At 41.8% G+C, this 27791-nt stretch overlaps 1 protein-coding gene across 1 annotated transcript; it reads right to left on the bottom strand.

Moving 5' to 3' along the window:
* ARL8B (ARF like GTPase 8B) lies at positions 1-27791 on the bottom strand. Its single transcript, XM_081184381.1, has 7 exons — positions 27497-27791; positions 8801-8881; positions 7050-7123; positions 5657-5750; positions 4707-4774; positions 4407-4477; positions 1-2288 (listed from the first exon to the last, which is right to left on the bottom strand). Exons 1-7 carry the CDS (start codon positions 27617-27619, stop codon positions 2239-2241), a joined length of 561 nt encoding a protein of 186 aa, XP_081040507.1. The 5' UTR covers positions 27620-27791; the 3' UTR covers positions 1-2238.

Here is a 27791-nt window from a genome sequence, read left to right as displayed (position 1 = left end):
TAACCCTGAAAACATAAGTTTATTGGTTAAAGCTAAACAGCAGTAAAACAAAATGCCATCCACCTAAATAAAAAAATTCACATATTTACAAAGTTTGGTAAATGTATAAGTTCTTCACATGCCGAGATTAATGCACAGATTAAAAAGTTGATAGTGGTTTTTGATGTCGAAATGCTGAAAGCTGTGAAGTATGCACAAAAAAAGAACCCACACTGAATTCAGCAACAGGCCAGTTTCTTTAACAGTAATTTGATTCTCAGAAGAAGAAGAAAAGTTGACACATTCTAGTTCAGCTTCCTTATTTTTAGGCACAAGCAGAGTTTCTCTAGTTAAGTGTAGCAGTCTGTAGTCAACTACAGTAGCAAGTGATTGACCTCGTCTCTACAGCACCAACAATACAGGATTTATAGAAGCACATATGAAGTTAAAAATGCAAAAAAGCTCAATTTGCTAATGGAAGCAATAGCTGTGTCTGTGCAACAGTGCAGCAAGTTTGTATGGGAACAGTAAGGCCATGGCAGTATAAAGCAAAACTGGCTGTTGTGGGGCACATTTGTGTGTTAAGTCAACTTGGTCCAATTGCTGTTGCAAAGCTGCTGTAACTTTTTAATGAGTCTTCATACATTCTGCCTGTAATGCACACATATTCGGCTATTGCGGCTAATGTATGATCCCATGTTACTTTTCCCCCAGACCACCTGATAGCACTGTGGAGTCTTTTACAAACTCCATGTGATACTGTAAAGGCATGGCCTGTGGCCTTTTGGCATAGAGCCTTTGAAAGTAAGTAACACAGGAATGCCAGTAGAAGACGAGAAGAGTTTTGCCATACATGCAGATTAGCAAAGGCATACTATACCATGGCTGATCGCAGTACTTGGGGGGTTCCAGTATGAAATATCTGTCCTTTGAGAAACCATTTTGTCCTTGAAAGACATATTATGAACGTGCCCTTAAATGTACCAAACCTGTGTTAACATGGACTCTGAAAAGTGCAACATCCAAGTACATGCAGGTGCTGCTTAAAAAAAACAAACGAAACAATGGGGGCAACACAAGCAGGTGTACCATATATTTGTATGCATACAGTGGGCTACATCGACATTGTATGAAGAAAACCAGCCTTAACAAGTCTGTCCCTTTAAATATTGACATTGCCAAGAAGGTAAAGCTACAAAAGTAGTGTTACAGTTTGATTCATACACCTCTATGCTGTGTAGAAGCTAACCAAGAAACAGGATCAGTTCATTGATTCTCTTGTGCTTCAAGACACCATTCAACATTTCTTAGCCTGTGGACTTTTACACATGATTACACACCGAGAAAGCAGGCAAATCTAGAGTTGTCACAATAGCCTAGGCATTTCCTAGCACCAAGTGCAACTGTGCTCAATTATTCCATTAAGAGGACAAGCCAGATAACGATACGATTATTTTGTGCTGGGAGTCTGACACCATCAGGGTGCCATGCAGACTTTGCAAAGCATTTCGAGAAACAAGGTGTGATTGTTCAGTCTCGTCCAAGGTTCCCAGGTTCGTTTGACTTGCTTGTGTGTTCAAACACTTGAAAGCTTTATTTCAAAAGTACTCTATTCCCCTTAAGAATTTCAGCATATAAAGTCATTAGCAATGACCTGCACAGATACAAAAGTTGACAATTGGACATTTCATTCATTAGAATGAAGGAAGTTTTGAGAAACTCAAGGTAATTTAGTGATTTAATATCTAGTGCCTGGCACTTTCCATTGCAAACCATTTTACAATACATATCACACATGCATCTGAGAGAAAAAAGTTAGTATCCCATTTAAACAGTGTTTGAAAAGCTTTATAAGCACAATAAAGTGGTGCTAGAATCCTTGCGCTGCCCTGTGTCAGCATCTTCAACGAGCCACTAAATATAAGAATTAAATAAGTTTGTTGACAATCAAATATAAAAACCTGGCTCAGGAAGACCAGAGCAGAAACACACTGATTTAATGATAGCCTTTGAGAGGGGAGAAGCACCCACTGCCACTGCTTAGATGAACTAAGAAAAAACATTTGCACGACTCATGACAACTCTAGCCAATTTTTATGACAGAAGTAGGAATATAAGTCTTCAGCAGTGCACATGGAGGCATGAACTGTGAAAAAAGGCAATTCCTTGGATACAGGAGGACTATCCTGAATAACATTTCATCATGGAAGGAGCAGACAAATCAGACTATGGCCAACTGAGGGTGTTATCGGTGATATTTCAGCTTCTTCTGGACTTTGAATGCTGAATAAGCCACTGAAGTGTGATATCTAGAAGAAAAAGAAACAGTTGTCATTTATCTTAGATATTCTACTTCCTGCAGTTGAACATCCAATCTAAAAAGGAGATTACACTTATCTACACAGATTTATATTCAAAAAGGTTAGACTAGGGTCTACATGTAAGTAATAATTTTCTTTTCCAGATTTGGGTGTGGGGAGGCCATAGGAAAATAGCAGGCAGGTGTTCCAGTAATGATCCATTTACAGAAATACCTCATAGGGCTGCCAAGCTCCAGGACCCAGGCATCTTGGCAAAAGTTTTTTGGATAGGTTTCGGGGCAAACTATTACTACCTGTCCTTTCAAAAAGTGCTAAATAATAGGCAGGCAACAGTTGGCACCAAAGTCACATTAAGAAAGGGAAACCTAATTAGGACAGAGGTGGATACTTAAAAGAAAAAATGAGCATGTACACTATGCTCTGCACAGCCGTAAGTTTAGCTACATAAATGCTGTGTACATACACACACCTGTTAAGTCACACAATCATGAAGAACATTGTAGGCACAGTCTATGCTATATATTCAGTCAGTTATAGACCTATAAACAACCAACTAAATGAAATTCTACAAGGGCCAGTGCTTGGAATGAACTAGTTTGGTTTAATGAAGTCCACTGAATTAGTTCAAAAATCTCTGAACTACACCTGAAAGTTGTTCCCATAATCACCAGGCTGAATGTGAATTAATTTTTTTGGGAAGTGCAGCTTTGAACTGATTCTAGTTCATCTTCAAGTTCATTTTCTTACACATGCTTCTTGCCTCTTTCTTTGGGCCTTTAAGCTTGAAGATCATAATTGTTGGGGAAAGCTAGTCACATTGCTGTCTGTGTGTGCATATTTTGATGTTTTCTTCTTAAATAACTTTTATACTTCAGCACACCAGCTTGTAACATTCTGAATGCTGGAAAAAATGCCAAGGATAGTTTGGATGAACTTGAACTGAAACAGACAGTTTTGTAAAGCGATGAACATGAACTGGAATTAGTTCCTTTAAAAAATGAACTTTCCTAGTCCTGATTAGGGCCATATATTTTGCAGGAGGGACAGAAAGCAACTAGCCTAGTAACACATGGCAGACACAAACAAAATCAAGAGTTAATTTTAAAAACTAGAATCTAAAGGATGGCATCTGTAATAAGCAGATTATTAGGTCAAACAAAATGCCAATTGTCAACTCCAAATCCTTTAGTGATGGCAAGTTGACTCTTAGGAGCATCAACACTTATTTAAGAATACTGAACAGCTAGAAGTTAGGTTGCTTCAGTGTCCCTCCCAAAAGAAGAGGGGGTGGAGAGACCCGGAAAAGCCATTCCCTGAATGGAAGCCATCAGTCACAAAGCCACAGCACTCTCCCCCACCACCCTTTTACGGAGAGATAGCCTGTAGGTGGTTCAAAAATGTATCAAACAGGACTTACAAACTGAAACCAAGAACCACCCTCTGAAATGGACCTGAAGCTTCAAGAGAAGCAGGCTTTGGTTTGGAGTCGGTCCAAATCTATCCAAAGCAAGCTGGCTTTACTAGACTATATTGCTTAACAGATTTCAGTCTTATTCATAGAATCATAGAATCATAGAATCATAGAGTTGGAAGAGACCACAAGGGCCATCGAGTCCAACCCCCTGCCAAGCAGGAAACACCATCAGAGCACTCCTGACATATGGTTGTCAAGCCACATTTTAAGTGAACTGTTTGTGATCAGCCTGTTTTTCCTTGTCTTTATACGTAGTTTTCCAATTACCCAGGTGCTGCCATAGACCAATTCCACCGCTCTGGGCAGAAGAAAGGACGGAACAGAAACATTTGCAGCACACTGTCAGTTCAAGGGTATTCAAGGAAAGACACCTTATAGAGATTAAACTCAGAGTTCCCATATTTTAGCTCAGAAGTGTGACCTGCCAGTTTCACTTTTACGAAACCATATGTTTGGTCTATCTAGTCTCACAGTCAGTTAATTACACAGTTCTGAATTTATAAAAAATGCTAGTATATGTGTTGGCATGAACTGCTAAATGTCTGAAAGGATGCATGCAGTTTTGCAAGAACAGCCTTTATGAATCCAATTTGTGCACCCAGTGGAAGTTAGCACCTATGCGTTTTAATTACCTATATTGTCCTTTTCTTTGCAGGAAATGGAGTAGCAGCAGATTTCTCTGTCTTGAATAGCAGCCAGGTTCCTGGAAGAGAAGCAGCACAGGAACACATTGGTGATAATCCCTAATTGTAGTTAATAGGAATATTTCTAAGGTAACCCACTGGAAAGCCATCTTACCACTATTCCTAAGAATCACATTACAATATTGAAACTAGTCTCTTAGACAACACCCCTCTTACCATAACAAGTTAAATTTTGAACACAGCAAGTCAGCACAGAGCATCTTATCATATAATTACTTAGTCACTTACATTTTTTCAATAAGTTGCTTCTCATCCAAAGCATTGGGAAGGTCTCTTTTGTTTCCAAGTACTAGAACCTGAAAAGAGAAGGTACTGTATTTATTTGTACCCCGTCTTCATGTGAAGGCAGCTTACATTCTGTTTAAAACAAGATACTTACTTGCCCAATTTTGTGTAAACCAGAGCATAGAGGGAATAAATCGGTGGTGTGAAAGAGCTAAAGTTTCAGGTTCTAGGCAGTTAAGCCTCAACAAGCTCAGGCTTTTATCTATTTGTAGACATAGTTTGAATTCAAACCAAACCTATGAAGAGACTTCAAAGGGACCCCACACTCTGGCGCCACTAGTCGTCCCATCAGATGCAGCACAGAAACTGCATGCAGAGGCAGTAAAGGAGCAAGATGTGAGCACACCAAGCAAGAAGCAAAACCAGAGGGCTCGCTTCCATAGCACCCTAGTCAGATCTGGTAAGTTTAGGTATATAGTGGGCTTCTTCAGTTAGCAGCATTCGCTAACTAAAACTTTTTGAACACAGATTGTCAAAACCTCTTAACAAGTTATTTTTAAGACTTTTCACATTAATAGCTTCCATTCTGGGAAACATTTGAATAGCCTTCATGTTTTGGGTATATTGCTGTAGTGTATTAGTTCTACTATGGAAACTTCCAGACAAGGATTAATACAAGAGGGATGGAGCTCCCAGAAATGGCTGGGAGAGACTCCTGCCTAAACTCTGGAGAGCGACTGCCAAGTCATTATAGATAACCAGGAGGTAGATGGACCAATGGTTTGATTCAGTAGAAGGTCAAAAGCATGCTTAAGAACATGGAACAGATGGAGCTGCAGAAGCTAAACACAAGTGGAGTTTGACTGATTTGGGCACAAGGTAGAATTCCTTTCAAAACAAGTTAAAACCTTAAAAGTTTGTATGGGACAAAGGGCCAGATGTTTACAACTTACAGGGATTCCTTGTAGCTGTGGTTTGTCTAATAGATTGTGCAGCTCATTTCTAGAGGCTTCTATTTTTTCACGATCCGCAGCATCCACCATATACCTGTTAAAGGAGTTCAGTAAGTGACCACCGGGTTTATACAATATAAAACATTTGTGTAAGGCAATCCTATCTAAGCCAAAGTAACTCTAGCAAAATTGCTAGAGGTTATAAAATAGCTCACTGGTAACGGGTCAGTGCTGAGGACATACGCAACCTGGTAAAGCCATAGATATTAACCTTAGCAGTAGCTGCTGCAGTAGGCAACTAGGTAGATTAGAGACTCTGTGCTGCAGTGTGAACTAGATTGTGTTAGAGTATGATCTAATGTTTGCAGTTTGCTGGTATCATGCTGGGAATCCCTGTGAGGGATTAAAGAACAATTAAGTGGAATCACAGGAAGTAGATATGCAAGTCTTATTTGCTAGAGAGATTGATAACGCTTTTGGGATCAGAGCATTCACTAGACTAGACATTCTCCTCTGCACTGTATGTTAAGAACATGCCTTTGCTTTTTTATATAAGTTGTGGTTTCAATGTTTTACTTTTATGCACTGGATGTTGCTTTGGAAGTCCAGTTAAAAGGTTTTTGTTCAATTGCTTACAATAAATAGAAGAAGAAGAAGAAGAAGAAGAAGAAGAAGAAGAAGAAGAAGAAGAAGAAGTAGTAGTAGTAGTAGTAGTAGTAGTAGTAGTAGTAGTGTTTGGTTTTGATATCCCACTTTATCACTACCCGAAGGAGTCTCAAAGCGGCTAACATTCTCCTTTCCCTTCCTCCCCCACAACAAACACTCTGTGAGGTGAGTGGGGCTGAGAGACTTCAAAGAAGTGTGACTAGCCCAAGGTCACCCAGCAGCTGCATGTGGAGGAGCGGAGACACGAACCAGGTTCCCCAGATTACAAGTCTACTGCTCTTAACCACTACACCACACTGGCTCTCATATAAACTAATTGTCAAGCTTTCATTGACAAGCCATGGTATTGAGAAACTTCATTTTGAACAGCATCCACCATTTTTAGGGTACAGGATCCCAGGTTTTTGTAGAAGTACTGTGTACCTATACAACACAGTCAGTTTTTTAAATGACATACTTTTGTAGTGCTCTGAAAAGCACTTTTGACTAATTGTAATACATAATAATAGCAATAAGTAATAAATGCTACCAAGCGATTAATGCATTTCCTTAGACAGTGAAATTTAACAGAGTTCAAATGAAAGAAAACCCAAGCTTGCACAGTTTGCAAGCACATAGCTAAACAGTAAAAGAGTAGAACTTAGCAGTAGAGTAACACACCTGAAGAACTAGGTACAACACAACAAATGCAGCCACAACCAAGTAACCACAAGATGTATATACTTACACAATAGCATTTACTCCTCTGCAGTAGCGTTCCCACATACTTCGGAATCGTGGCTGTCCTCCTATATCCCAGATCTTTTTTAAGAGACAAAATGGAGAATTATGTCTGGAGGCTGAATACAAAATTGCAACAACTGAACTCGATGTTATACAAGTCATAAAGGAAGCTATGTGGATCAAAAAACTGAAAGCATTTTGTCAGCCAGGAGGAGTAACAAAGCAGGTTTTCCACTAATATTGTTTTTACTGCAATATGAAATTTGTTGTGGGAGATTCTTACATCTGTAGAACGAATGACCCAAGTAACACAAATAGAGGACTAATCCCTAATTCACAGTTACAGTGGCAAAACCTGATACAGGCAGCGACCTTTTTGAGTGTGTTTAATTGATGCGCAACCACCGACACAGGTTTGTTTTGGACCTGGAGGCAGAAAGGGGTGGGCTTATGTGGGCTCCATCAACGCATGGGACAGCCAGGAACGCAACCCCCACACAAATAGGGGGTTACCTGCATATGCAATCAGCACTCCTCCTATGCAGCATGAACAGCAGCAGCCAGTTTCAATGCTCTTTCTCTTTGTGGGCAGTTTGAAAGAGGTACAGTAGAGCTCCAAACCTTGCCACTCTGCTTTCCACCAAAATGTCCACTGATGTGCTGAAAAGCTGCCCCACCTGCCCGTGAACCCTGAAGCATGCATCTTGCAGGCCCCACCTTAAGGAACAACTGGACTGATGGGGGTTGTGCATGTTCCCATTAACACTTTCCCAGTAACTGTATGTCAGGGCAGCCAGGTCCTGTTAAACACAGAAGTAGGACTGCACACTTAATCACCCAAGTTGCAGTAACCCATTGCCTGATTTCCTCTAACTACCCTAAAATGCATATAATCCTAAAAAAGAGCTATCCTTCAATACTAGATATGGGGAACCTATGGCCCTCTGTATGTTGTTGACCACCACTGGCCATAGTGGCTGAGGCTGATAGGAGCTGAGAGCCCTACACAATTATCTGGAGGGCTGCAAGTGCTGCATCCCTGCTTTATAATGTAATAATGACAGCAGCATCGGGGGGGGGGTGTCAACCAAGCTTACAGTTGTCTTGGTAGCCTTTTAAAAGTTATCAATTGCTTACAACCGACTATAGGAAGCTAGGATTCATATAAAGGTAAATGGACCCCTGAGCATTAGGTCCAGTCGCGGCTGACTCTGGGGTTGCGGCGCTCATCTCGGTACAGCTTCCGGGTCATGTGGCCAGCATGACTAAGCCGCTTCTGGCGAACCAGAGCAGCGCACGGAAACGCCGTTTACCTTCCCACCAGAGTGGTACCTATTTATCTACTTGCACTTTGACATGCTTTCGAACTGCTAGGTTGGCAGGAGCAGGGACCGAGCAACGGGAGCTCACCCCGTTGCAGGGATTCAAACCAACGACCTTCTGATCGGCAAGTCCTAGGCTCTGTGGTTTAACCCACAGCGCCACCCACATCCCAGGATTCATATAAAACAGCGTAAATAACTTGCAAGCTCGAAACAGCATCAAGTGTTGCACACAGTGCCCTCTATTACAAATTTTGAGCCCAGCAGACAATATTAATAGGATGATGGGTACGAGAAGCAGTCAGGGACTGAATGGGTGGGAGAATGGAAAGGTTTTATGCCCTCCCAGGCTTGAACTGGTCTCCTTTCATCTGCTTCCTGAGAAGTGGTTAGCAGGACAATGTATTTGCCTTCATAAACTAGAAAAACATACCTTTATTGTGACATTACCCTTGGTAACTTTCCGCATGTTGAAGCCCACTGTAGGAATCATATCCTCACTGAACTGACCTGACTGAAGAGAGGAAAGAGCACAGTCATTAGTAGGGTCCGGCAGAGGATCTCTCAGGCAGTTTAATTAGCTGTGCTAAACATGTGCCTACATGTTTTCCCACTGATGCAAGAATCATGGTTGCAGTGCCATAGAAAATTAATTATGTAGGAGAGCTCTAACCAAGATTTCATGCTTCTTTCCAACATCCTTTTCAGAATGAACAAGTTTGCAGTTGAGACAGTCAGTGAACAAAGATCACATGAGAGGCCATGAGCATCATCAACAGAGGGGAGGAAGGAAGGAGTAAGTCAGCATACGCTGAATCACATACAATGACCCCAAAGGGCCTCTAGATTTATGAAGGTAGCATAGGAAGAGTTCTCAAGCTTCCTAGCACTACCTGCAAGTTAAGCATGCCACTCCCAAAAACAATTTTCCTGCAATCACATTAAGAAACTATTAGTCAACTTGGACAGAATGTCACATCTTTTTCAAGCGGGTTATCTACCAGAAAAACAGTACTCTCAACTCCTTGGTGTGACAGGATAGTATCTGGAAGAACCTGAACAACGTATGCACATCATGGGAAGCTTTACTAGCATTTAATTGCATAATTTCTGAGTATTAAACTTGAAAGACTACTCTGGGATGTGTCTGAGCCTGAAGAATCTGGGGAATATTTTTTCAAGGTAAGGTTTACTGTGCTGCAGATGGATTACTGCAGACCACGACTGAGCAACAATGCTGGAGTAGGTTCAGATACCATGAGCTGTGTTTAACTCAACCCCAACACACACATAAAACTCACCTGCAAAAGATTACTTAGGCAAAGCCCTGTATATATTATTCTCCCTTCAAGTTGCCTGCTCTTTTGAGACTAAAGAATACAAAGCAAGGCTATCACCAAGCTCTTTGGCCATGAGTCTGGTATAATATACAGTGGTACCTTGGGTTAAGTACTTAATTCGTTCCGGAGGTCCGTTCTTACCCTGAAACTGTTCTTAACCTGAAGCACCACTTTAGCTAATGGGGCCTCCTGCTGCAGCCGCGCCACCAGAGCCCGATTTCTGTTCTCATCCTGAAGCAAAGTTCTTAACCTGAAGTGTATGTAACCTGAAGCGTATGTAACCCGAGGTACCACTGTACAGGAAAGGCCTGATCCAGTCAGTGCATTTCAAGTCCAGTCTTGATGTTACACTTAACACATTATTTTGTAACATTGTGACTGGTATGATTAGCTGCCACTCATCACTTCAGTTGTAGATTGTATGTTCTATATAGACAGACATATTTAAAAGCCATTTTACAGTGACGCAATGGGCCTTATCCCACGGTAGCACCGCTAAAGCCATTTGTAAGTTTTTGCCCTTACCACTCAATGAACACTTGAAGTCCTGCACTGTGCTGTTTTAGAGCTTTCCCACCAATTTTATATTACTTACTGAAACACAGCTTGCTAGTTTCACAAGCACATTAAAGTAGTGAACATTATACTATGATCACAATGCATTGAACATGTCCCTGTACCTTAAAAAAGCAAAGTAGATCCACACAAAGAGTTTGCATTGATTCAATCAATTTGCTGAGTTATGAACTACAAGCAAGTACTGTTTAATTGTTTTTAATTGATAAATGTTTAAACAACCTTCTGCTCTTGTGTGACTGGCTATGGATAAATACCTTGTTTTAATTCAATCCAAGTGACAACACTTGGAGAGAGACACACATAGATTTGTTTTCTTCAAGTGTATCTTAGTATACCATCACTAGGAAAGGAGAGCACCAGATCTACGAAATACAAAGACGCATTGCAGGTTTCTTCACTTTCAAAGCCAATATTATTAAGCACAACCACATAAAAACAAATGTTAGGTAGGTGCCTGTTCTGCAGTCAAACCGCTCAGCTAGACACCTGCCACTCAACGCACCACAAGTGAAACTGCATTGTACTAAACTATCACATGGGGGGGAGAGAAATATCCAAGGTGAAAAGCAGAAGATAGACTTCAAGTGATCCATGTCACAAATGAACATGAGCACCACATGAAGACTACTGAGGGCCACCCTCAAGAACAGTGTGTGATGCTGCAAGGAGGACTACTGATGGAAATTATACAGTGGTGCCCCGCAAGACGAATGCCTCGCAAGACGAAAAACTCGCTAGACAAAAGGGTTTTGCGGTTTTTGAGCTGCTTCGCAAGACAAATGTCCCTAAGGCCTTGCTTCGCAAGACGAAAACGTCTTGCGTTTTTTGCAAGTTTGTTTCCTTTTTCTTAACACCGTTAATACAGTTGCGACTTGACTTCGAGGATGCAACTCATAGAACGCGGTGCAGTAGCCTTTTTTGAGGTTTTTGGTGATTTTTGAAGCTTTTCCAAAACTTTTCCGACACTGTGCTTCGCAAGACGAAAAATTCGCTAGACGAAAAAACTCGCGGAACAAATTAATTTCGTCTTGCAAGGCACCACTGTACTCCTCCTTATCATGCAAATGGTAGTATCTTCTGCTCACACTAGTGACCTTTTGATCAGCTGGAAGTATATTGTTTTATAAGCTTTAGCCAGTAGCTTTCACAAGAAAAGCCAGAAATGTTATGTTATCTTCACTGTCAAGCTCTAAACTAGGGGTAGGTATTGCCCTCCATATGTTGTAGACTACACTACAATTCTAATCCCTTACCATAGCTCATGTTGTATGGAACTGTAGTCCACAACATCTGGAGGGCACAACATTGCCTTCTCCTGCTCAAAAATGTGTGTGTGTGTGTGTGTGTGTGTGTGTGTGTGTGACAGAATTACAGTGGTACCTCAGGTTACTAACTTAATTTGTTTCAGAGGTCCATTCTTAACCTGAGGCGCTCTTTCACTAATGGGGCCTCCCGCTGCTGCCAGCACACAATTTCCATTCACATCCTGGGGCAAAGTTTGCAACCCAAGGTACTACTTCCAGGTTAGTGGAGTTTGTAACCCAAAGTGTTTGTAACCCGAAGTACCAATGTACAGTGGTACCTCAGGTTAAGTGCTTAATTCGTACTGGAGGTCCGTTCTAAACCTGAAACTGTTCTTAACCTGAAGCAGCACTTTAGCTAATGGGGCCTCCTGCTGCTGCTGCGCTGCCGGGGCACGATTTCTGTTCTCATCCTGAAGCAAAGTTCTTAACCTGAAGCACTATTTCTGGGTTAGCGGAGTCTGTAACCTGAAGCGTATGTAACCTGAAGCGTATGTAACCTGAGGTACCACTGTATTTCTTTCCCGACTACAACCCACTTGGCAGTGCACTTGCAAAATGTGTTCAGCTCAGGTGACCCTTTCAACAGGTGATCCATTAACCAGAAACCTCCTGTACTACAGGAGTGGAAAAAGCTTAAAGTTGGCAGGCAAAGCAGTGAAGTCCAATGTGATCCTACTTCAACTTATATATAGTGTCACCAAATAAAGCAATCCTACAGGTAAGAACTAATGCTAAGGCCTGGAAACAATTATAAGAACAGGACTGGCAAGAATTAAGATGCCCGAATTTTACACTTATCAGTCTCTATTCTGCCATGGAGGGGGGGGGGGGGAACAGTGGCCATTTCTTTCCATTCCCTATTCTACTTTGGTAGCTTCTCCTTTGTGCTCTTAGTTTACAGCGTTACCCACTTCCTCAGTTTAACCAAATGAAATAAAAGTCAAAGTGGTCATGAGTCTGTAATCCTACTCGTGACCAGGGAATCACCTGACCGTTTAGAAGCAGGCAGCTAGAGACCTATAATCTCTGAGTTACTGGAAAATATACTCATGAACGTATTTTAAAACTGATGCTTCAAAGGAAGATTACAGCCAGGAAGTAACCTGAAACAACACTCATTAGATTTAGTGCTCCTTACACAGCTTTGTTATTTAGTATGATCCTATTTTATATGACCACTAAATTAAGGTTAAGTAAGGCTAAAGATACACACACTACTACAATGATTTTGTAAACTTTTTGTTCACCTACCAGTTAACTTACTACTTACTGTGCATGCTGCAAAATTTTATGTGGTAAAAATTATCTATGATACTAATTTTCTGAGTATTAAAAATTGAGAATCCTACACTTCTATATGTTTACAGAATTATGGTGCAGTCCTGAGTGCAGAACACTAAATGCTTATTAAGAATGAGGTTAGCCCAAGTAAGTTTCCTATGACTGTATATAAAACTTCAGATTTAATAGTGATCCAGCTCCTCCCAAATTCTACAGTAAAACAGATATGAGTCTATCAAGTTTAAATCAAAGATGGACAAGCCAAGTACTTCTATGGTTTAAGTTTCTAAAATGATGCATCAGGAATTTAAAATGAAGGTATTCACTTGAGATTCCTAGTTTTATAATAATAATAAAAAAGAATAAAAAAAGAAAAAAGGGAATATTTATTATTGTAACTTTTTTTTTGAAACTTTAATAAATATCTTATAAAAAAAGAGAGATTCCTAGTTTTATATATATCAGTGCAAAATGATTAATTCCCAGAATATACAAGAGCCAACTTTATTTGTATTGCAAAATGAAACAAGTTAATTACATTGACTAGCTGGGGACAGAATGCTGGTAGATCAGTCTACTTTGGCATATTGGACTTTATATGGCAAAATGGGAATATTTTTATCTACAAAAGTAGGATTGACTGTACTTTGGGATATATCCAATGCCACACACATCAAGTTCCAATTGCCCAGTGAGATTCTCTCTTCTTCTCCCCTCTTCTTCCAACCCTCTGGAGCAGATTCTGAGGGGTTGCAGGAGAAAGGAGAGAGGAAAGCTCCACTGAGCAAGCAGAAGTCTGCTGCGCTAGCAGAGCAAGTGCTGGATACACCCTTTCAAGCTCATGACAAAGCAGATTACTATTCCAAAGTAGTTAAACAAAACATACCAGTTTTGGAAGTATCAGAAGGAATACAGTCATTTCCATGTGCGATGGACTTGCTCAACTCCAAATAATTTTGCAATGAAAGATTTGGAACTGAGGTCGTTAACAGTGTTGGTGCTGAGCTTTGAAGCCCTAAATGGCCTTGGTCCAGTATACCTGAAGGAGCGTCTCCACCCCCATCGTTCTACCCAGACTCTGAGGTCTAGCACCAAGGGTCTTCTGGCGGTTCCCTCACTGCGAGAAGCCAAGTTACAGGGAACCAAGCAGAGGGCCTTCTTGGTGGTGGCACCCGCCCTGTGGAACGCCCTCCCACCAGATGTCAAAGAGAACAACAACTACCAGACTTTTAGAAGACATCTGAAGGCAGCCCTGCTTAGGGAAGCTTTTAATGTTTGATGGATTACTGTATTTTAATATTTATTTGGAAGCCGCCCAGAGTGACTGGGGAAGTCCAGCCAGATGAGCGGGGTATTATTTATTTATTTATTTATTTATTTATTTATTTTTATTACAGCATAAAATAACTTTTAGATCCATTGTAATTGTTAAAATGTGCAAAAGATGTGCAAATAAATGCTGCCAGAATATGCATGTAAAGCACTGGAAACTGCCGACAGAGCAAAGTAGGAGAACAAGTTATACGAGTGTACCATGATGTCAAAGTTAGCAGGTTGCATAAGAGTAGCAGAGAAGAGAATCATCCTTATGCATCTAAAATGCCTCCCTAAAATACTGTACTGTGATTACCTGTCAAAAAGCAGCAACAGGTGGAACATTACAGAGCAAGAACGCCTCCATGAAAAACGTGAGGCTCTATGCCCTCACTTCCAGCATCTCTTTCAAGTACTGAGGACATACATATGGGAGGTGCCCTCGTGTTCAGAAGGCTGCCCCATAGTTACCAAAGCACCAAACCCTTGTTCCAAATGAACTCTATCAAAGCTGGTGAATGGTATAATAGATTGTCACCACCATTTAAAAACCAAGCAGAAAAGCCAGTGTTTAAGAGAACTTCCAGGCTATGCACCTTGTCCTTTAGGAGGGAGAGGGCAACCCCAGGGCAGGCAAACATCTGACTAAGAAACCCAAGGTTAGCAATTTAAACTCTTAACCTTGAACTTGCTTGTGCATGGATGTGGGCTGAATGAAGGCTAGCATCTTTTCAAAAACTGAGCCCACTGTTTCTGGATTTGATGAAAATGGAAGATGGGCAACATCAGCATAATAATGACATCACATGCTTAGACATCTTTCCCCATAGATGTGTACAGGTGTTGCAAGCATATGATAAAACTTTGCAGCACCTCCATCAAGTAGGGCGGAACCAATGGCAAGTAGTGCCCTCAGTTCCCATGTCTATCAAGTTATCCAAAAGGATCTGATGACCTCACTATATCAAGCATCCCTGAGAGGTCCAGAAGAATGAATGGTTATAGTGCTTCTGTCCAATTCAGATGGAAGTTATTGACCAAGGCCACCACAGTAGGTCACTGCCCGACGGTACACGAAGCAGCCATTTTGCTGAAGCTAAGTAAATTTCTGTTTGCAAAGTGCCCAGGTAGGAAACTGCCTGGGGATGCAATGTATGACACCTTGCATGCCATGATGCAAGCTAGGTGGGAGATAAATTTACTAAACAAAATATAGCAACACAGGAATTATATTATTGGTTTGTCTAGAGCCAGTCGCCAAAATATTAGCTTCAGTATGTTCTGCAGAATCAAAGTTAGGATTGCTTTGAAAAGCAAGTTATTGCACCCTGCTTGCTAGACATCTTTCATTACCCAAGCAGTCTTTCAGCTATGATAGCCATTTAACAAGTAAATATAATCCTACAACACGTGTGGTGCTGCTTCTTTAATGCTCAGCTCTCTCCACAGCATCACCAAATCTGTATGCCAGACAACTTGCAGAAACATTAACATTTATTTAGCACAAGTTCAGCATACACTGACAGACCTACAATTTTAAGATTGTGAGAAATTTTAGTCTCTGAATCTTACATGAGAAATGCTTATTCTTTTCTCATATGCATGTACCTACTCGACCGAAGATTTACAGTGCTTACAAGCCATAATTGTAAACTTCTACGTGCACCATACTGCACCCTTCTTCCAGGGAGATCCGGGTGGCAGAAGGTTTTCTTGTGAAACGACTCAAGCAAAGAGACTGACAACTTTCCCAAGACCACCAGGGGCTCAACAGAGATTTTAACACTATTTATATATAGAAGTACTTATATACAGAAATATAATGGCAGCGTAAGAAACACACTAAATCAATAAACAGTGCAAAACAATCATTAAAATGACTGGCCAATCAAAATAGCTTCAATCAGCTGTGTTGGCCAGTCAGCATAAAAAGGTCTTCCAAGAATTGTCACTACGCTACAGAACCATAGTATCCCTATATATTATTCACTAAAACCACGCAAATGCATACCTAACTATCAGTCCATGTAAAGAATATGGTACTTGTCAGATCATAGTTTGCTGTGCTCAAACTGAAAGCAGTTAGTACACACATTTTGCTTAACCCTCAAGTTAGTTTAGGGTAGTCCGGGGAACCACCATCTAGAGCAGTGGTTCTCAACCTTGGGTCCCCAGATGTTTTTGGCCTACAACTCCCATGATCCCTAGCTTACAGGACCAGTGGTTAGGGATGATGGGAATTGTAGTCTCAAAACATCTGGGGACCCAAGGTTAAGAAAGGCTGATCTAGAGTGATAACCCCTGGACAGATGTTGCACCTAAAGTCTCATCCAGTAGAACAAGTTTCTGAAAGTTGTCCTATTGTTAGGCTACTGTAGTGTGTGTGTGTGTAAATACATATGTATGGCATTTATACACTGCTTAAACCTAAGCATTTCTAAGTAGTATGCATAAAAACAAACCATAGAGAATAACACAATAAAAATTCATTGTAAAACTGGACAAAAACCAAACACATGATCTAAACTTGGGAGGTAAAAAATCTTTTCACAGTTCTAGAAACATACATCCATAGCTTCCCACTACATTTGGAACATTCCAGTTTTCCACACCGACTATTGCTAGTATCAGAACAAAGATTAATGCTGTTGCAATATTAAATTATGCAATAACAAGCATGTAATGAAGTATCCAAAAGAGGAAATGTTGCTTTAATGAGTGACTTCCACTACTCTCAGAGCACCATATGTAGCAGATTGCAACACCACCACACCCTAATCCCAAACAGTTCAGCAGTAAGAGACTCCTGGCAGATGCATATGGCCAAATAATCAGAGTTCGAAATTAGCAGGGCGCCAGACACATTTTGCCCCTAAAGATTCTCCATTTGTGAGTACCTCAAAAAGTCTAGGTGCTATTTTTTGCAGCTAGCTAACACTCAAAGATTACTGAAATGTACGTGCTCTGAAGCCTCGAAGTATATGTTAAAGATAGACAATATGTTATGGAGTTTAACCATAAAGAGTACAGTGTTTTGAAAACTGAAGTATGGTACCAATATTTTTATTGTAAACACCAAATTAAGCATGTATTAACAATTTCTGATAAAATGTGGTATTAATGTCTCTTATATGAATTGCATATTAGTTCATGCTTATAAAAATAATAAAAGTGTTGCTGCTCCCCACCCCCCATGGCGACTAGACATTCTGTTTTGGCACCCACAAGCCAGGTCCCAGAAGCCATTTGGCTCCTAGCTTTTATATCCCAGTTTCTAACACTGCAAATAATACTTTCCCCTCCAGCTCTGTAGTCCCAAGGCTACTAGCAGCTGGAGCCAAGTGTTCACTCTGGGAGTGGAAAAGCAAGTTGTAGTGCAAAAAAGTTGTGAAGTATAAACAGCGACACCTGTTTTTTTAAAGATTGTAATTTCTTACATAAAGGTCTCTGCAACACTGTCCCAAGTAGAACTTTGAGGGTAAGGATCAAGAAGCCATTTTACTCAACTGGATTCACCGGCACAATGCAGGAGTGTTCAATGATGCACACACACTGGTGTCAACACGGCTTTGCAATGTCCTCCCCTCCCCCATTTTATTCTCACAACCACCCTGTGAAGTAAGATAAGGCAGTAGCTGGCACAAGTTTAGCCAGCAAGCCTCATGGCAGAATGGGCATTTAATGCTGGGCCTCTCCAGGTCTAGTAGGACACTGATCATCACTACAACACCTCGAATTCTGACACAGTGATCTGTTTGGAGACCTATAGAGATGTTGTGGTCCTATTCATGTCCCTGTCTTTTCAGATGTGGGAGCGATATGCAAACATGCACTTGGTTCTTTAGACTCTGGATGCCTTCAGTTATAAAAAGGCAAGCAGGATTATTGCATTCACAGTCATAACATTATTTCAATTTTAATGCGGCCCTTTCTGCTCACTGATAGCCTGTCAGAGTGACCATGCCCCTCTGACAGGAGATTTTAAACTAAAGCAAGCACAAAAAGCATGGCTGCTGATTAACACATGTTGCTTACAAAGCCAGGAGTGATGTTGAGGAGCCAGGTCAGCTGACTGACGGAGGCATAAACACACCAGTGTTTGATTTCAGCATTCATGAAAAGCTACACCACATAAACATCTTGCACTAGAGTCATCAATCCCCATCAGAAGTGGCCAATTAGTCAAGGGTCTCCTACAATAAGCTGCACAACCTTTCACTATGTTCTTGTCACTCTTGGAAGCCTGAACTTTCCCTTGTTTTTTTCACAGCAGCATAGAATTGTACAACTGGAAGGGATCCCAGGGGTCATCTAGTCGCAACACTTGCAAAGATGGAATCTCAACAAAACATCCATCAAACCCCTGCTTAAAAATCTCCAAGGAAGGAGAGTCTATCACCTCTTGTGGGAGTCTGTTCCACTGTCAAACAGCTCTTACCATCAGAAAGTTCTTCCTGTTTAGTCAAAAAATCATTACAGTGGTGCCTCGCAAGACGAAAAGAATCCGTTCTGTGATTCTCTTCGTGTAGCGGTTTTTTCCTCTTGCGAAGCAAGCCCATTGACGGATTAGCAGATTAGCGCTATTAGCGGCTTTTAGCGGCTTATCTGCTGATCGTATCAGCTGATAAGCGGCTTAGCAGCTTAGAAAAAGGGGGGGGGGAGAAAAAAAACCCAGCAGGAACTCGCAAGACATTGTCGTCTTGCGAAGCAAGCCCATAGGAAATTCGTTTTGAAAAGCACCTCCAAAACGGAAAACTCTTTCGTCTAGCGAGTTTTCCGTCTTGCAAGGCATTCGTCTTGCGGGGCACCACTGTACTTGTAACTTGAATCCATTGGCTTGGATCCTACCCTCCTCTGCAGCAGGAGAAAACAAGCTTGCTCCATCTTCTATGAGATATTGGAAGATGGCTAGCCTATCTCCTCTCAGACCCGTATAATTCAGGCTAAACTCCCTCATAAGGCTTGTTTTCCAGACCCTGCCATGTGAGAATCCTTTGCAGATGACTGTAGTGCCTGGTGACAGGCAGCCAGGTCATGTATGCATAGCAGTGACTAGAGCAGTGACCGCTGGAAGGAGTGCAGAAAAAAGAAACCTCATGGTGCATCTGCAGCAGCACAGCTGGACACCATCTACTCTAGCTGTCCCTCCTGCATCAGTCTCTACAGCCACAGCGGGCGCTGCAACCTTCCAGCAGCTTGCCCTCACCCCCAAAGGTACATTCCTCCATTGTCTCCCAAGATAGACGGACACCAACTAGTGTTACATCTGAGCCCTAAACCTCAACCACAATTAGTGGAAACAATCCAGCTCCATAGACTATCCCTTGACGTGGGCTTGTTTCCGCTAACTATAGTTAGCATAACTATAGCTTGTCCAGGTTTGGATGGCGCAGCAAGCTGTAGTTAGTTTGAAAATGTAAGCAAAAGCTTTCATATCCCTTCTCGTGGTTGTGCCAGAGAAGAGGTTGGAAGGAGAAATGTGAAGGCCACAGAAGGCAGAATCAGAATTCAAAATGACTGTAACAGATTGGAGAACTCGGCCCAAACTAACAAAATGAATTTCAACAAGGACAAATGTAAGGTTCTGCACTTAGGCAGGAAAAACCAGATGCACAAATATATGATGGGGGACACCTGGCTTACTAGCAGTACATGTGAAAAGGATCTAGGGGTCTTGGTGGACCACAAGCTTAACATGAGTCAACAGTGTGATGCAGCAGCAAAAAAAGCTAACGCTATTCTGGAAGTATAGTGTCCAGATCAAGGGAAGTAACAGTATTACTCTATTCTGCCTTGATCAGACCACTTGGAGCACTGTGTCCAATTCTGGGCACCACAATTTAAGAAGAATGTTGACAAGCTGAAACATATGCAGAGTAGGGCAACCAAGATCATCAAGGGTCTGGAAACTAAGCCTTATGAGGAACGCTTGAAGGAGCTGGTTATGTTTAGCCTGGAAAAGAGAGGAGCTATGATGGCCATCTTTAAATATCTTAAGGGCTGTCACATGGAAGAGTAAGCATGCTTGTTTTCTCCTGCTCTGGAGGGTAGGACTCAAACCAATAGCTTCACGTTACAAGAAAGGAGATTCTGACTAAACATTCGGAAAAACTTTCTGACAGTAAGAGCTGTTCAGCAGTGGAACAGACTCCCACAAAAAGTGGTGGACTCTACTTCCTTGGAAGTTTTTAAGCAGAGGTTGGATGGCCATCTGTCATGGATGCTTTAGCTGAGATTCTTGCATTGCAGGGGGTTGGACTACATGACCCTTGGGTACATTCCAACTCTTAAGATTTTATGATTCTATGAGGCTTCTGAGGCTTATCCCCCGTAACACAAAGTCATGGTTTAGGGTTACATCATAACAAAACCAGTATCTTCTTAGATACGCTAGTCAATCTGTATACGTCTCACCATGAAGTCGTAGTGACCCAAGTATTAATTGTTTGGATAAGCAGCTGATACAAAAACTGAATATCACAAGCTTCATGTTGGGGGAAAAGACCCTCACCAGGGTTTCATGTGGCAAGCTACTCGGGGAAGCCAAGAGAAGCTGCAACTTCCCCCTCTTTGAAGCAAAGATGTCACTATAGTGGTACCTCGGGTTAAGTACTTAATTCGTTCCGGAGGTCCATTCTTAACCTGAAGCACCACTTTAGCTAATGGGGCCTCCCGCTGCTGCCGCACTGCCGGAGCACGATTTCTGTTCTCATCCTGAAGCAAGGTTCTTAACCTGAAGCACTATTTCTGGATTAGCAGAGTCTGTAACCTGAAGCGTATGTAACCTGAGGTACCACTGTATAATCAACAAGGGTGCCTACAGGCAGACAGGATGGTTTTTATTTTATTGCCCAAGAGATTTCTGGAGGCATTTGTGTGTTACACAGACAGCTGAAGCCTCCAGCAGCAAGTGTACAGTGTCATTGCTACTTGTGACACAGCAGGAGGAGGTTGCTTCTACAAGAGCCACGTCATTAGTTCCCTCATCACTTCTATTTCCATCCACAACTGCAGCATGTTCCGTCGTGCATAAGATATCCAGGGGCATTTAGAGCAGAGAAAGGCCTCTCCTCGCCAAAGGCTTGTCACAGCATTTTCGATGCCAGGTTTCTCAATGCTAATCCTACAAACATTGAGTTGGGTAATTCCCCAAATGCCAAAAACTAACACAGGGTTCCGCAGAAGCCAGTCAACTACTACCAAGGATATTCAGAAAAGGTTAAGAGAGCAGATACAGCTCTGCTTTCTCTTATCGATTTTAAAATCAGTATGCTGATATTCATAGACTGGTATTAGTTTGTATTTCTAAAAATGCACCCCAAGTTCCCTAAATCCCAAGTTTTTGCTTAGCAATTGAAGATTACTTCAGCAGTCTTAAATAACTGGAGTTCAGATAAAGGAGGTTGCAATCACAAAGAAGCCAGACTTCACCCTCATTAGATCACCGTTCATGAGTCATGCTATTATTACATCTGTCCAGAAAACAAGTAATGATCCAGTTTGGCCGATGACTGGATAAGAGCCTACACCAAGCAATGACCAGCCTTTCTCCTAGAATTGAAAGATCTGCGAATCCAGCTCTCAAAACATTTAGTCCCAGTATGGAAGCATTTAGGCTAGCTTAGCTCCCTTGAAGTTGCTCAGGCAGGCACTTGGAATGATAATGCCCAGCTGAAAGTACTTTTTTTAAAAAAGTTGTAATATATTCCCAGCCCACACACACTATCTTACTTTTACAGTGAAATCCAAAACATGCACACTCAGACACAAGCCCCGTTGAATTCAATGAAACTTACCCACATGTAAGCTTGTAAAAGACTGCAGCCTATAGTCATTTAAATTAAAGAGAATCAGCTTCTTTCCCTACTCAAGCTTCACATGCCACACAAACATCCCTGACCTTATTATTAATGGAATAGTAATAATGCAGGTGGTTAATATGTTGTTCAAGTTCAGGTAACATTAGTCAAGTCTTTTCTATTAGCCATTTTTATATTTAACTGAAATCCTTACTACCAGACTACCCATATATAACTGAGTTGTCAGGCTGGCAAGTTATTAGCCTTCAATATTTTATACCTACCTTGGAAGGATAGGGAACTTTACTCTTGGCCTTACTCTTCCTTAAACTTGGCCCTCCAGATGTTTTGAGACTACAATTCCCATCATCCCTGACCACTGGTCCTGCTAGCTAGGGATCATGGGAGTTGTAGGCAATAGATCCCCAATACCAAGGTGAAGCACAGTGGATTGTACCCACCCAAGTTTTACTCAGGGTAGAGTCACTGAAATGAGCAGACCTAAGTTAGTCATTCTTTTAATGGGTCTACGGTATGACTTATGTTCAACCCTGTATTTTTTAGGTGCTTATCAGTTGCAATCATCACAGAATAAAGATTCCTATCGTCACTAGCCTACAGTCCAAGTGACAGAAACACAAACTATTGAAGTTTAATACTGAAGCCGACAATGCTCTTTAATTTCACGCAAGAACAAGTTTACAAGAATACATATTTAATAGATTTCACCCAGTTAAGTCTAGAGATGTGTTAGATCCCAACCAAGCAGTAAGGTACACAATTTCAATTCAAAGAACCAATCCTTCCCACACCCCTTCCACTGAATGGTACTTTTCTTTAACAGGCTGAACTATTAAATTAAATTAAATTATTTACTTTTTAAATGCAAAAGGACATTACTTCTACATAAGAAATTGATACTCCTTTAAATTGGGCTGGAAAGATATCCAGTTATTTTATCATCTAGGCACCAACAGTGGTTTCTATGATTTGGCAAGAGGGTATGATTCCCAGTATTCAACACATACCTGGATTATTTTATCCCTGTTTAAGTTGTAATATGGCAACACTCTTGATGGGTGGAAAAGAAGCAACTCTCTAGTCTTAAATATTTTATCAACTTTAGTTCAGTTTATAGGAAGAGGAACAGTAAAATTTTCCATAGGATCTGCTATACATTCAACCAGGTTCCCTTTCTGTGATTTGCATTGCCAGTAAGAACCAAAAAGTTCTGCTTAAAGATATTTAATCCAATAACAGCATGTTTTTAACAAATTCCACCACATCTGCCAAGTTAAAGCTAGCTTCCAATTTACCTTAGAGGTTTGGATAAAATATTTGTTTAGTATTTGTAGATCTAAATACTACCTTTAAAGGAAGTCATTGTACCTGAAGGGTGGCCAACCTGCAGTCCTCCAGATGTTGCAGTTGTCATGCAGCAACATCTGGAAGACCACTGGTTCCCCAACCCTAGCACTGAGCAAGCAGCTACCAAGCAAGCACTCTACCAGCCTAGCCCTTTTGCGTCACCATTCTAATTCCATAATTCGTTCAAAGTCAACAACATAGCAGATGTGCCCTGTAGTCCTGAAAACAAGCAATGCAAGGCAGTCAAGGACTGATATTAATGAAATGATGCATCAACCTCTTGGCCATATTTTGTGCATTTAGTGTTTGTTTTTGAATTAAGAAGCCTTCAGGGCAAGCACGCCCTTTGGTAGCACTCAAGCACAAAAACACACATATTGGCCTTTGGGTGATGGTTCAGCACTTGCTTAAACTATCCCTATTCACAAAGCTTTGTTTTGTTTTTATTTATTTGCTAACTGCCCCCCAAGACAACAGTATGGGTTGATTTCAACCTTCCCTCCAGCACAGCCTAAGAACCCCCATGATCCATCAAGAAGTATAAAAATGTACAAAGCAAGCATGCATACATAGGAACTCGCATCAAGGCTATGATCTGTGCTAAGTGTTCCAAGTATGAACATAAGTCTTAGTAGGTAGGCAAAAATCCACTAGTCCAGTATTATTTGCAATAATCTCAGTAGCTGATCTACCATAAATCGGGTACTGGTCTGTCAGTAGACCAAGACTTAAATACACCCAGTTCCTAGGTGCTGCTGCACACACATATCCCCAGTGGATAAGGAGAACATGGGTATGGCCATCTTCTGATTATATTATCTCAGCTAAGGAGAGAGGATATCCCAATGTAGGTGCTGAACCTGGAAGCTTTGGAATACAGTGGTACCTCGGTTTAAGAACAGCCCTGTTTATGAACTATTCAGTTTACAAACTCCGCAAAACCGGAAGCAGTGTCCCGGTTTGCAGACTTTACCTCTGTCTAAGAATGGAATCCGAATGGTGGAAGGGCACTGGTGGCGGGAGGCCTCATTAGGGAAAGAGCGCCTCAGTTTAAGAACAGTTTCGGTTTAAGACAGGACTTCCGGAACAAATTAAGTTCATAAACAGAGGTATGACTGTATTTAGAAGTCATCTCAAATGAGCCCATCACTATTATGGAGCATATGTCTACCACACAATGATGTTCTTTGAACTTAATGAACACAAAGCTTACGTGCAAAATGTTGTTGCTGTTGTTTATATACTGCCCTTTATCAAAAGATCTCAGGCTGGATCACAAGAAGATATTTAAATCATTCTAGTTGCTTAGAAGCATTTACAGATGCAATCCTGTCAAGATTCAGACTCAAGACGTTTCCATGAAAAAATTGAAAAAATGCTAGGACTACTTCATCTATAGACCTAACCCCTACTAATTTGGGAATAAGCCCTACTAACTTCAACACAAATCATTTCCAAGCAAACATGGTTAAGGATCACACTCTTAATTTTCCAAACTATTCCTTGCTCACTCTTTGTCATAAGCACTACTGTTAGAAAAGAAAAATGTGAGCAGTTTCAGATCTCATTTACAAGATCCCCTCAGAAGTTTCATTACTGTGTTTGAGGCAAGGTCTAAGCAACAAACAGGACAAAAATGTCTACAAGCAAAGTACATTACACTCCAATGGTCTGCCAAGCCAGCACAGACCAGAAAGCATTTCCCAGGCCTGCAAGGAAGCTGTTTTGTTGTCTTTTAGAACCATATTTCAAACTAAATTTATCCAACAAACTGCCACCATTGAAACCTACAGAACTGACAGAAGCAGCTTGCTGCAGCAGTAGGCCTACCAAAGCCAAAACGATCTTAAGTGTAGTAAGTAGAGGCCAGTTTGTCCCCCAAAATAAGAGCACTGTTTTAGATTTACTCTAGCAAGACAATGTTGCATGCCCCTGATAAAGGCACAAAACAATCAAGAAAATGTAGCATCTTTTTTGTTGGAAGTGATGCAATCAAGTCATTTAGAAAGACATCATCAAAGCTTTTTATGAGGCAACTTCAGCATAGATAAGCAAGTTAATGGCTAAACCGGGAGGCACATTCTGCAGCTGAGTCCATTGTGGAAGGTTTCTTGCCCCATCTCAAACAGCAACCTGACCCCACCCTCCTATTGTTAATGCGCCAAGGGGGAAAAGCTACTTTGACCTACCAGGAGAATGAGCTGAATGCAATTCACCCAACTCTGCTCTCCCCAAAGGGTAAACTTAAGACAGAGCGAGCCCCTTTACTCAGAGCAAAGTATTCCAAATGGATTGGTCCTGATTTTACCATAACTATCAATATCTACAGATGGCATAAAGATATATATACACACACCAAAAACCCTGGAAGCGAAAATGATGCTTTACAACTAGAATACAAGTATGAAACGTCAGTTAAAAAGATCAATATTCATCTATAATATGTGCTAATTAAGATACCTTGAGGCAAATAAGTGTTCTTGCGTATCAAGTCTGTTCAGGCTATGCAGTCTAAGTGAGCTTTTTTGCTTATAAGAATAGTGTCAATAAATAAAAAAGAAAGACCTTCTACAGATATCCCTTGCCCTGGTTAATGAAACATAACCCTAATCAGTCATTACAGGGCTCCTAGAGTCATTCAAACTCACATGGATTACTTTAAGTACATGTAGTCATCCAATAAAAGTAGTAACTTACATAAACAATTTAAAAACCATCATCAGGTTTAACTGATGGTAAAATGATACTCCAAAATACAAACAAAAGAAAAAGAAAGGAAAGACTGAAATTTCTGAAGAGTCTGGGAAAAGAGGTATGTCAACCTGGCACCGAAATGATGTTAATACTGGCATCAAGCAGGCTTCGCTGGGGAGGGCCCTTCATAGACACAGCCAAAAAGACAGTGCCACCGCGTTCAAAACTTATTTCAGAGGATGTACCTGGAGAAGGGCCTCAGATGATATATGTTCGAGTATACCACAAATTGCTTAAGTGTTGCCCTTCAGAGGGTTTAAGTCATCTTAGCAAGGTTCTTTTACCCTTAAAGGTGCCCTAGAAATACCTTCAAACAAAATAGATAACATTTATATTTTAAATGTCTTGGAAGAGCTCAGACATACATAGGGTTTCTGGATAGACTCCAAATATTGGCTAGGCCCATCCTTGCTTAAACTCATGTGGCACCTTAAGACCACTCTTGAGTGCACTCTGGTTTTGTATTATTAATCTTGAGCAACATGTTCAACTGTTAACTTCCTCCAGAGAGAGAAAGGCTCAGGAAGTCATCTCCAAACCAAAGCAAAGTCAGGTAAAACCAGGCAGGCCCTTGGTCCTCCCACATCACTTGGCACCTACAAACACTGGGAAGAGAAAAGTGTTCTCCTTTGGGAAAGTCACACCCAGAGAGTGTAGGATTATAGCAGCTTCAGGGAGAAGAGTTGCAGCTTCTTCTTTTGCCCATCCCAAACAAGGCTTGCTCTGCAAAGAGCTTCAGACCTGACTAAGACATGACTGGGCTGGGCAAGTGAGGGTACCACCCACCATTCCCTAGTCCTGCCCTCCTCCAGAACTCCTTTCATCCACGTTGAGTGTCTGGAGGCAACCAAGTGGGCGAAAGCATCACCTGGCTCAGCCCCACCCCAACCTCCACGGCTCGCCGAAGTCCGGGAAACAGCAGAATTCTAAGTCCCTAACCTAAACTCTTCTCCTGTCCCCTGGCTGTACCGCTGAACACGTGAGCGAGCTGCATGTCTGAATGCCACCCCACCCAGGAAAGAGAGTGGAAAGAGCCCCTTTACCCTATCCGAAGGAGTTGGCGTGGCCTTTCCCCTCGCATGCTCCCCCAAAGTGCTGGGACTTTTAACCCCCGCACGGGGCAGAACTCAATGGGCTACAGGAGACGGAGGGAAAGCCGAGGGCGGGGCCTTTAAAATGACAATTTGGTGTTACTCTTCTCCCACCCACCCAAAAAAACCCCACGACCCCACTCTACAACGAGTGGAAAAATTACTGTGCATGCATTTGACTGGGGCCAAGGAGGGGAGGAGCGAGAGCAGCCGCCCATCTCCAGCTCAAGCGGGCATCAAAGGAGAGGCGGGAGGGGGCAAAGTAGGGACACCCCGGGGAGCGGAATCACGCATCTCACCGCGATGACGTTGACGAAGGTGGTCTTCCCCGAGTACTGCAGCCCGACCAGCGTCAGCTCCATCTCCTCCTTCCAGAACAGCGACCGGAACCAGTCCAGCAGCCGAGACAACAGCGCCAGCATGATGGGGTGGGGGGTGCAGGTGGTGGCGGCGGCGGCAGAGGCAGCAACCAGGACGCTTCTCGTCTCCCTTCCCTCGCCCGCCTCGCCTCCGACGCTCCTTCTCGCGACGGCGCCTCGAGGCCGAATCCGGCGGCTGCTGCTGCTCCCGGTTCTCCTGCTTGCTGCTGCTGCT

The sequence above is a fragment of the Podarcis bocagei genome (genome assembly GCF_964188305.1).
Source record: "Podarcis bocagei genome assembly, chromosome: 2".
Taxonomy (NCBI): Eukaryota; Metazoa; Chordata; class Lepidosauria; order Squamata; family Lacertidae; genus Podarcis; species Podarcis bocagei.
The sequence above is the reverse complement of the archived record's forward strand: the minus strand, read 5'-3'. Positions and strand labels throughout refer to the sequence as shown.